Below are 12,003 nucleotides of genomic sequence, written 5' to 3'. Positions count from 1 at the left end.
CTTCCAGCTTTTTATCTATATATCGCTATTCTTTTGTCTAAGGAGAGCTTTCTCTAAACAAACTTTGCACAAAAGGTTTAAGTAATTAGTGATGGATTCAGGCGATGTACCCATTCAAATATGGCTGTCCTCTGATCTAGAATGAGCTGATCAAACACCAGTAAGCTAATTATTTCAGACACTGTACAGTAATCACCCAGCCCAAATGTGAACATTTACAATCAAACCAGGTATTATTTTCTGCACTAGAAGACAGTCTCATGATCTATATATGTCAAAACTAGTATGGATAATGTGTAAGCTTCCAACAGAAGCCAAACTACTGATGCCCACTGCCAGGAGGTATTGATATGGACCTGTTTAGCATTTCAAGATAATAACCAGTCTAGTGTACTAATTCATAAAGTCAAAGAAGCAGCAGTTTGCATTTGAAATACAACTTGTGAAAAAGTGCAAGTGGAATACAGCAGTATAGGTATTTCTCAGATGATAAGTGCTCAGCTTTGTCCTCAATGAAATAAACGGCTAGCTTTGTGCTATCTCGGGGGATCAGGCTTGCACCCATACTACCTGGGGACCTACAGCTCTGTTTTGTATTCCTCCTTCCCTCAACTCCCAAGTCTTAAAAATAGTGAGAGTACTTTTCAAATGATCAAGTACATTCATCTCATCATCTGTCTTGAAATATTCAAGGACTGCTTTTGAAAAATATTTTAGAGAACAATGTTAGAGAGTCGTTAGAGGTTTTTTTCCCCCCAAATCAACTTCAAAGTAGACATACAAAGAACCTCACCACGGTATTTTCCATTTAGGATAAACTATTCCAGCATTTCTTAAGAAATCAAACAAGTTAAATCTCTCTCAAAGCTTCATTTTCTTGGACTGGTAAGCAAGCAGATGACACAGATGGCACCGAAGTAAATGCTGCTTTGCCATAGATGATGGTACATTCCCGGCACAGCGCACTGAGGCTACGAAGACACTTCCCAGAATGACAGACTATGGGCTCAATCCAACAACTCCTACCCAAATGAGTAGCCTTTACTCACATCAGATACACCACTGAAAGTAATGGAATTGAAGGTGTATGAACTAGTTAGGCACACAGCATTCTTGGTGGTCTTGCCTCAAACAAGCACACCAAGGGGGAAAAAAGCAAGACTGAAAATAACGACTGATAAATACTTTTTAATACCTGTATGTGCATTGGAGAAATGGACATTGCCCCAGTATTTCACAAATGAGGTTTTTAACATCCCTTTCAGTAGTACTTATTAATATGAAAGCACTAAGGTACCGTATTTATTGTTGCTTTTGAAGTGTAAGTCCCCACTGACTTCAACAGAGAATAAAGCTTAAAAGCATATGCCTCCACAAGAAAGGATATTTTTGTTGTTTGTTAAAACCCAATCACTTTATGAATAACAGAAAGCAATACCAAAATTTTATCATCACTCCAGATTATTAAAAATTTGAAATGTTAAAATATTAACCTAAAAAATAATTTTTTTTTTTAGTTACAGCATATACCTATTACAGGAAAACATAGCATTTTTCCATGTTTCCTTATGGTTTATAGCTTGCTTTCATTTTCTGATATATTACAAAGTGATTAAAACCATTAAGTACTGAAGAATTTAATCTTTTTTGGTTTTATTTTTCCTGAAGAGAAGCAATCATTTTTATTATTACAGTGAGGATGCGGTGCAGTAAAAATTTTCAAGGACTTTGGGGGAATTAATCGAGCACTTGCTTAATCTTATAGACACGGGTTGAATTTTGCAGTTCTTAGTTACACAAAAGGTGTTGAATGGGAGTTTTGTCAAGCAGTCAGGATCTCAGCCACTAATAACCTCTCAGTTATTTTCTTTTTCTCATTAGCAGTCTAACAGCTAACAGACTAATCTGAAGCTGCTAAGGGATGCAAGATGAATTACAGCACATAAAGCTTACCCTATGAAAACAGGTGAAAAATTGCAGGCAACACCTCTCAAATGGTACGCAAGGCGAGCGCCTAAGCAGGTACCAACCCGCAGAGCTGTGGTGGCTCCAGCAGAGTGCTGTCACTTTGCATCACTGGGGTCTGGCCCTAAAATTAGCCCACAGAAATTCAAACGAAGGTATTTTGAGAAAGTCACTTTGGGATGGTGATATCTGAAGCTGCTCAGGTGCTCTGCTGACTCAGTGAGGGGGGGTGCAAGGGGTTGATGCCGGGAGGCTTTGCTCTGCCACCTTCACTAAGCGTACCCACCAAATGCTTTTCAGGCTGGAGCAATGCTTGCCTGCAGGGAGGATGGTGTTGGCCTGCCTTCTCGCCGTCCGAGAGGACGGGAGAGGGCTGAAAGGGTGCCGTGGGTCCTTCAGTCACCATCAGGAAATGTGTAGAGATGAGAAGAAAATTGCCACAGCTTCTGACTACATGCATGCAGGATTTGTAAACCCGGCTTTACTCGTTCTGAATTTTTATTGTAGGCATGTGCCTTTCTGCTCTGTGTGAGAGGAAAGCCTCTTGCATGATGTGCAAGGGAAGATATAATGAACGGATGCTTCAAAAATGCTGCCATCTACTTTTGTGAAACAGACTGAAATTAAATGTCACATTCAAGTCAGGTGAATTCTGAAAACATATGCTGTTTATTAAATGCCCCCTTTCTTAGGACTAACTGTTTCCAGCCTGGAAAAAGCCCCAGACAGCTCCACTGTGTTTTCATCTTTGCTCCAGACTCTTTTCATTTTGTCTCAACTTAAATCACTTCTAGTTCTGTACATGTAAATGACCTGAAAAGCACCTTTTCAATTACATTAAATAAGCCTATTACAATCAGATGTTCTCTGACAATTCTGTATTTTGGTACTCTGTATCATAGAATCCTCAAATTATGTATGATTCATAAGACACTTGGATAAAATCAGGAAGAGAATCAACATTTTCTAGGCTTTCATTTATTTCAAATTGCTGATATCTTCCTGAAGCATTCAAACAAAAGTGTCTTGTAAAGGAATCCAACAAACGTGTGAGTAAAATATTTTCTGAAGCTTCTTTTTAGACTATATGCAATAATACAAATGAAAGCATGGAAAAGTGTTGTATGAATTACTATTATTTCTACATTCAAAGCCACATAATTGAGACTTAATTAATATTTTCTAAATGTAGGCATTTCTTTCAGGAAGGAAAAAAAACCACTGATCTTTCACTGAGAAGCAGTCTACGAACTGTAAAGAAGTTTCAGGAAAAAAAAGGCGTTTGTTAACATCAGCTAAAGACAAAATGTCTGCTAACTATGAAGACATGTATAAAATGCTCTCACATGCAAATTCCATAAACATTTCAAAGTGCAGCTCACAGCATTTTTGTATATTTTAAAAAGGAATATTATAAATAAAACTCTGAGCATAGCCACAATTATTCACTACTCCTATCATCAGAATACACAAACTTATTTTTCCCCAAGCACAATTTAAATAAAGTAAGAAAATATATTCAAAAAACACCATAAATTTGTTTCAAAATTATATTCATTTGGAAACAGTAGCCTTGTAACAGCGTATTGATCCTTGAGAAGAACAGTATTACTTTTTCCTTAGCTTTATCATCTCTTACAATTGGCGGAGCTTTTAAAGAAAGTTTTCTTAAATTGTTAGAACACGTTTATTTTCTTGCAAATTAATTCTTTTTAACTCTTTATGATACTTTGAATCCCATAAAGAAAGATGAATTATCACATACTGAGCCCAAGCTGTGAAACAGGAGGAGACAAATAGAGACCCCTACTGTGTTTAACAATGTAGAAGAAATTCCAGACTCAATAGAAAAATTTTCTGTCCTTTTTCTCAGACCACAAAAGCTGTTAGTATGGATTTGAACAGTGGAGGGCACTCTTGCTATGCAAAATCCGGCACTGACCTGGCACACTCGGTTTGATCTATTCAGTAGCCTAAATCTCAGAATTTGTTAAGTAACAGCCACCTGTGGCACAGGCACTAACTGTATTCTGTTTAAAACATTTGCAGTTTCTAATCTGTCCAGTGAAGCAGTTCGTTATCTCAAACACTGGCGCCTTTCTACGTGTACGCAGATGTGGAACAGATGCAAGCTTCACAAATTGTTTGGAATATTTGCGCAAGATACTGCATTAAATGAGACCTGTGTTATGTTTTTCAGAATCATATAAAGAGCTATTTGGTTGGCTGTTATGGCATCTATACATTAATTTCGAGTTGTGTAGAATTTGTGTACAAATATGCTGATGTTTGTAGGAATTAGGTTTATTTGGAACTCACCAAGTTTTATTGGGAAGCCTAAAAAAAATCGAGGTCAATACTTCTAACGCAGCTGATATGAAAAAGACGTTGAAAAAACCAAACCAAATAAACTAGAAGTAAGAAGTGGAACACTAGATTCTGCATAGCTTTCCTATTTTGAAAAGTATGTAATTAACTACATCTTAAACTATGTAACTCTAACACCCTGCAGAATGAAGCCAGCCACTCTCTGAACAACCACATAAACGCTGACAAGTTTGTGTTTGGAGGCTCACAATAAGAGCAGCCAATGTGAGGACCCAATCCTGCATCTCCTAAGCATCTCAAAACTGAGCTTACAAGTACCGGACTCAGTGGCACTACTCCTTTGAGTGAAATTACTTACATGCAGGAGTGCTTGAAAGAGCAAAGCCGGAGTGATTCAATGCCAGTTGGGCAGCTCAGTCATTTTGTTCATTTACCATGCCGTATACACCAGTATTGCACAGGATAGCAAAGCACATAAAGACCTAAACAAATTCATTAGCTTTCATCATTTCCAGCTTTGGGCACACTACTACATCAACAAAATCATAAAATAAAATTATCAAATGGCACCAGTAGAAGGGATCTCCTGAAACACTGAATAGCGAGTCGGTTTTGATTAACTGAAACAAAAATTCTGCGGCACCTGCAGGGTTAATTAAGCAGCTCAAGATGCTGGGCTTCACAAAAGGAAACCTTTTTCCTTCTTTAAGAACTGTAAACACTTGTGCTGAACTAGATGGGCATTTGATAAGCTGTATAGCATGTAGCAAACTCAGAGGGATCTCTAGTTAACACCCAAATTCAGTGTTAACACTTAACAGAACAGTGGTAAGCCGTGCTGCCAAGGTCAACTGCACAGATGTACTAATTGTATTATGAGCTTGACATCTAGTGGCCACCCCTGGCAGGGCAAAGCAGGCAAAGGTTAAATCAGCAAGCCTTGTCAAAGCACTTCTAACTACCCACCCTCAGGGAGAGTCCTGGGGAAGCTTTCTGGCACTCTGCAGTCCCACCTTCTCCCCGGCTGCAGGCTGAGCTCCTGCAGCGGCCCGCTGCGCGACCGCGCAGGGCAGCGCAGCACCCACCCACGCAGCACCCACCTGCGCCGCCCGCACCCACGCCCCACGCACCCACCCGGGCCGGCCAGCCGGTGGCTCCTGGAGGAGGTCAACAGCCTTCCCAAATGTTTCGGTGTGCCTCGCTCTCTGTGTCAAAAGTTTGGAAATTTTTTGGTGTTTCAACTAGTGATGGGGTCCAAATTTGGGGGGGGGGGGAGTGGTGAAAGGGACACACACAGAGCCCCCTAGTATTACAGATTGGCAATAAGAGTTTCAGAAGGGCTTTTTTTAAAGATTTAGCTTACCCCATAATAAATGTTGTTCAAGTCTGCTCACTTTGTGTGCCCTAACTACAGCAAGGAAATACTAGAGACCCCGCTCTTCAGTCCACTATCTTTTCACTTTTCAACATTTTTAAAATGCGTTTCATCACGGTTTTCTATCACCCTTTTAAACAATTATTTTTCTGGCTTTCCCAATTTTGAAGGGGTTTTCCTTGATAAGAAGAAACGTACTCTATGTCCAACAACACTATAGCTGAACCAGCTCCTGAAAGTATATTTTGGTCTAAATTCCTTTTTTTATTATTAATGGAAAACCTTTACTACATTTAGTGGGAAATTTTAAGAGGGTAAAGGAAACAGGATTTTGGCCCTTTACATTGAAATGTACAATTCAATAAAAATTTACTGCTGGAACTAGATTTACTCATGTTTCCTCTGAAAAAAAATTACAGCAAATTACTCTTATTTTACAAATGCAGTATTATGAAAGAAATTATTTTTACATGCTTTATTTTGGAAAATGTGTCAGTACTTAACTATTTTAATGTCATGCCAGACCTGGTTTATTATCAGCAAAAGTGATTGACTCATGTCCTGACTGATGAATAGTCAACAGATATGCTTGTCCTGGCTTGGCAGTCAACAAATCAAATGAAGGAAAGATATCCAGAAAATCTTCCCAGGACTCAAACTATTTTTCAGAAATGGCACTAATACTCGTTATTAATTTGTTTATTTTAAGTCTTTTTTTAAAATGCCACCCATTTTTTGAATTGTAGCTTTTCCTCTTTCTTAGGCAAGGAGAAGTAATTTTCAACAGCTAAATGTATGCATATTAATAGCTTAATTACACAGAATTTAAATGAACATCTTTCAAAATTTCCTCCCTCCCACTCCGAAAAAAGAGCCTTGACGTCTACCTCAGGAGATGGTAAGAATTCCTCAAGACCAGCACCACCAGATAAAATCTGACCCAGTTTTGTCTACTTTCATTGTTATACACACATCAGCAAATTGGGTGATTGTTGTCATTTCCTTATTATTCCAAATATTTTCCTATTGCTAACACAGTTCAAACCAGAACATTTTAAAAATTATACAAATACAGATGTTACATAGTTTTAATGTTAGATCTCTATCGTAATAGCAGAAATATTTATATAAAGTTTCAATTACCATTTCTTATCAAAGGGACAATTTATAGCTATACTTATTTGGCCTTTGTTTTTCAAAACAAAAAGCCTTCTCTTACAGTTGCCTCAGAACAAACATTTGCAAAAATCACCTAAGTTTTATGTTTACCGACAGCTGCTTGTAGCTTCTCAAGTTTTAAAGGCAATAGTGTCTAACCAATGTGGAATAACCCCTATTTTGTACGTAGGAATGTCTCTCCAAGATGTGTTTTTACCCTCTGTATATGAAGATAGAGTGAACACACTCACATGAAGCTGGCTGCTCCATAGCGAACTGTGTCGTTGCTGTAGCGGAGCATGTGTGTCTGTGTACACACTCCAGAAGAATACCGAGTGCGGTCACGAACTGCTCAAAACCACACAGCCCAATCCCACCTTACCAGGATGAAAAAGATCTATTAATTTAGACTATGTTGTATGTATTGAAGAGTGTGTGTGTGTGGGAACAGGTCCAGTATTTAGAAAAATGATTGCAAAAGGCACACTAGAAAACTGTCATTACACAGTTCACTACAAGGTATCTCTTCCACCTCAGACTAAATAATGATACATCTTTGCCAGAAACTTTGCAAGAAAAAGTCCAAAGCAACATTTGTCATCACCCTTACCAAAACCTCACTTGCACACTCTAAGAATCACTTTTCAGCATTACAAAAACCCCCTTCTATTATCCCTACTTTAAAAACACAGATGCTGTATCTGTGGTTTAGTATAAAAATTAATCGGAGTTGAAGCATGTGCATTGTATCTATAATTCTGATTCGTTTGTAATCTGCTGAATTAGGCAAGTGTATTAGAAATGTAATTCCAGCTATTACAATGCTTTACAGTTACTGAGAAACTGAGATTATTGTATTCTACAGGCAGTCATTTGAGTCCTTCTGCTGCTGTTTTTAAATCATTTCCAGCGTATCTTCTAATTTAGTAACCTCAAAGTGGGTTTTTTTAATAGGTATCTTTTGTTCACCCTTCCACAGTGTAATTATTCACGTAATATATCATCACCAGCTGTTTGTTAATGCTTCCTTTCAAAATTATTAAAATATATTTTTAGCATTTCACTCTTGACAAATAATTTCAAACGATTTTGAGTGTAAATCTGTAGTTGATGACATTGCTAATTATCTTCAGATTTCCAACAGTTTCTCACCATCATGCCATTGCCCTGTTTGAATGCAGTTGTGTTATGCTGTAGCCCAAGCTGGCTATAAAATTATTTCTTCTGATTCTAAAACTTCTGTGGCAACGGTAGCACAGAACTTATGGTGAGACCAGTCAACTTAAAATCCGGCCTAATGTTTATCTTCCATTCTGTTCCCCAAACTGCCAGGCTTCTCTCTGCTACTATCAATGTCCCTTCACTCCAAGGATTACATTTATGGGACGTTCATTTTTAAATGCTACACTTAATAAAATCTATTCTGAGGTGATATTAAATACTATTTCATTAAATAAATAATCAGCTTCATTTGCTTAATCTGTGTTAACAACAACTTCCACCTTTGAAGATAAACAGCCAAATTAGTGACAAGGCTACATGTATCAAATAATACTGCTTAAACAGTTTGCTTTCTAAAAATGACAAATATTCTTGCACTGTGCAAACTATTTTTGGCCTGTTGCAAAATACACTCAGGAACTGTAGCAATATCTTGATTACAGCTGTGAACAGAAATGAAGAACACTGACTTGACAAGAAGTGTTTTAATTCATGAGATTTGAAGCGCTCATTATATCTGGCCTGTAAAATTGCTTTCGGTATAGCAATCGTTAGGCTTCCTAATATAACGTGTAAATGATTTACATTACACTAATGTGCACTAGATAGCCCTCTACTCACATATCCTGTCTCCACCTTGTTCACATTTCTCAAATGAAAGTGCAAAACCAACAGCACTACTTTAGCATGTTAATTGGTAACTATGCAGGGTTTCACTCTATTAATTAAAATATGTTTTAATAAAAGGAAACGTAGCACATTTTGGTAACAGCCTTCTAAGGCTGAGAAGTATTTACGTTGTTGCATTTTAGGGCTGCTGTGAAAGCCGATTTTGTGCTATTCAGGGACCACAATAATAACGCTTTAAAATTCCTCACTGGGATGCAATGTAGTCCTTTTGATGGAAAGACTGTCTTTCTCATTCGGCAGAAATAAATCCATTCATTTGATCATGTAGTCATTGAGGGCAATACAAAACAAACCAAGTGTGAGAAATTCTATGTGATGAAGTAAACAAAACAAAACCCCCCAAAAAAGGGGAAAAAAAAAAAACATTTCCATGACAAAAAGATTCTTTGTCCTTAATCTACCCACCATATGCAAGCGTTTCTTTTTAGCATATCTCTTGTTCTAATCTCGGGTGACATGGCTACATAGATAAGATTCACAAAACAAAACAAAAACCTAGTTTAACAATTTTTTTTTCAATTTATTAACTTGCCAGGAGTGTCATAATGAAGTAGTGGGTTTTTATTTTTCTGTATTGAAATGGATTCAGAGCATGTAAAAGTTTATAATGCTAGTGATAAATTCTTAGAACTAGAACCCACCCCAACAAATCTTGTTTACATAATAAAATACTAATTCTCATCTGCTCGCCTAGATATTAATTTATTTTACACTACCACAGCTTCCTAAGGAAAAAAAAATCAAATTTTGAAAATGCACTGCTTCACTCCTCCGCTGTGACAGAAGGAAGAATTTCTCTGTGTGTCTGTTATTGTCAACACCCAAGTGGGTTTTCCTGGAGCAGTGGCAGTAGCCCCCTTAGCAGCCCTGGACAGTGTGGGACTCATTCCCTGGCTCCCCAAATACCCTGGGAAGGAGCAGGAGGCTTAACGATTTGCCAGTCTGACAGATGTTTTAACCTGATGAAGTGGATTCACGCTGCCTTAAGCTTCAGGGCTGTAAAGTTCAGATACAATAGTCAAAACCCTCCTCGGGCTTCAACTTTGCTGCCTTTCTCTCCCCACAGATGCAACTTAAAAGTCATTATAGTTTTGAAGCAGGAGAATGACTTTTTTTCTTTTCAAAGGGAGGGAGAGGGGGGATAAAACAGTGGAGCAAGGGGCCTACACAGAAAGCAGAAAACATTGGGGCTCCCACTTGGTTGTGCGAGAAACTAAGCAAGCACTGGGCTCTATGCGAAGAGGAAAAGAAAAACTTTCAAGTGGAAGCTCTCAACTTAGCCCCGGAAAAGTGAGTGTGGGCTGTGGCATGCCTTTGCACGCTGCAATGCCAAGGACTACTATGGAAATTAAAACTAAAGGGAAAAAAAAAACCCCAAACCACCCCCCAAAAAGGAAGAAAAAAACCCTGCAGCCCTCTTGTCGAAAAAATTACATCGAAGTGGAAGTAAGGAGTGATTGCAGCCCAAATCTCTCCAGCTTTGGACACTTGTTCACTAGCAGCCTGGGCAGCCCAGATGCATAAAAGCAAGTGTGCGTGTGCCTGCGTGTGGGGAGGGAGCGAAGAATGGCGGATGGGCGAGAAAATAACCCTTCCCCACCGCCTGCAGCCGGCGCGACAGGGGCTGGTGGCGGTGGTGGCACTCCGTGTCACCTATCACTGATAATAATTACACACAGTCGCGGCAGATCCGGGAGGCGAAGGGTGGAAGGCAGCGAGGGGGGGGGAGGCGAAAAGCTGCCGCTCAACCTCCTCGAAAACGATGAAATCAACTCCGCTGCCCCCGAGCACCCGAGCGGCCCTGCCCGCTCCTACCGGGGTCCCCTGCCCGCCGCCAAGCGACGGTCCCCCCGCTCCCCCGGCAGCTGCCGGGGCAAACGGGGGGGCAGCGGCCGGGCCGGCCCAAAGCCCAAGCGAGCTGCCCAAACCCGCGCCTCCCCTCGCAGCCTGCGCCGGGCGGCCCGGGGCGGCGGGGGGCGGGGAGCCCCTGGCACCGGCCGCGGTGGGGCGGCCCCGGGGGCGCGCCCCGGGGCCCGGCAGCCCCCGGCCCGCGGGACCCCCCGGAGCCCGCAGCCCCAGGCAGGGCACCCCGGCCCCGGCCGCCCCAACTTTCCTGCCGGCGGGGCGAGGGGAACATGGCTCCTGCCCGCTCCTAGCCTCCACTGGGGGGGGGGGGGGGTGCGGGGAGGGGGGCGCGGAAGAAAAAAGGGGCACACGAAAAAAGAGAGAGAGGGAGCGGAGAGGAGGAGGAGGCAGGCGCTGCTCCGGGGTGCCCGCTCGTGCAGCTGCCCGAGCCCGGAGGAGTGGGGAGGGAGGGCCTCGCCCCGCCGCCGAGCCCAGCCGCGATAAAAGCGCTCGGGAGGCCGGGAGGGAGCTGCTGGGAGGGATGGTTAGTCAGGGGGTGGGCTGCAGAAACTTGGCTAAACTGCTAACTTCTCAGTTCCGCTGCCTCTTCCCCCAGCTGCTCTAATTCCCATTCTCCCGCTGCAGAGTAATTGCGCTCCCATGTTCACCATCACCATAAATCCACCTATCTCCATCCGAAACACACTCACAAAAGGAGAGAGAGAAGGAGAAAGAGGCGCCGGGAGCCCTTACCGTGCTCAGAAACTACCTCCGCTTGCAGCTCTTCGTCCGATTTGAGATGCTGGGGTTTCGCTTGCTTTCGACGAGACATGCTGCTAACTGAGCCGTCTTGACTCTGCTTTTTGCAGAGGCATCAGCGACGTGGAGGTGGAAAGGGGGGAGGAATTGGGAACGAGGGAAGGGGGGGTGGGGGCTGGAAATAACTGTTCGTAAATAAAAGTCGAGTTGCAAAACCAAACAAACAACAACAGAAAAGGCAACCCACCAAAAAAAAAAAAAAAAAAAAAAAAGGCAACGCTAACCAGCCAACCAAACTGGGAGTGAGTGAGTGAGCGGGTGAGTGGGTGAGCGAGTGGGGGATTAGCCGGGCGGGGTGTGCGCGGTGCGGCGGGGTGTGCGCGGCGGGCTGGGGCGGCTGCGCGGAGCGCGCATGGGGCTCTGTAATTATGATTGTGAATAATGCATGGCGATTAATGGTGCTGGGGGCGAGCGCGGATTGGCGCGGCTCCAGCGGACTCAGGCTGCATATGTAAATGAAGGACGGGGCTCCGCAATTAGCCGCTTCGCTCCGCCAAATGATGCGTCTCCCCGGCACCGGCAGCGCCGCCTGCGAGAGGCACCGACCGCGGCGGCGGCGGCGGCAGCGGCGGCGGCAGCGAAACACACGCACCACGCAGGAG

General features: G+C 42.2%; 1 protein-coding gene across 1 annotated transcript in view; it reads right to left on the bottom strand.

Moving 5' to 3' along the window:
- SALL3 (spalt like transcription factor 3) overlaps positions 1-11,414 on the bottom strand; it is a 19,743-nt gene extending 8,329 nt beyond the window's left edge. The window contains exon 1 of the mRNA XM_075705598.1: positions 11,336-11,414. Coding sequence (XP_075561713.1) covers positions 11,336-11,414 — 79 coding nt within the window. The remainder of the gene's footprint in view (positions 1-11,335) is intronic.
- Positions 11,415-12,003: the final 589 nt, after the last annotated feature.

The sequence above is a fragment of the Pelecanus crispus genome, chromosome 2 (genome assembly GCF_030463565.1).
Source record: "Pelecanus crispus isolate bPelCri1 chromosome 2, bPelCri1.pri, whole genome shotgun sequence".
Lineage (NCBI taxonomy): Eukaryota > Metazoa > Chordata > Aves > Pelecaniformes > Pelecanidae > Pelecanus > Pelecanus crispus.
Note: the sequence above shows the minus strand (reverse complement) of the source record. Positions and strands in the feature narration are given on the sequence as shown.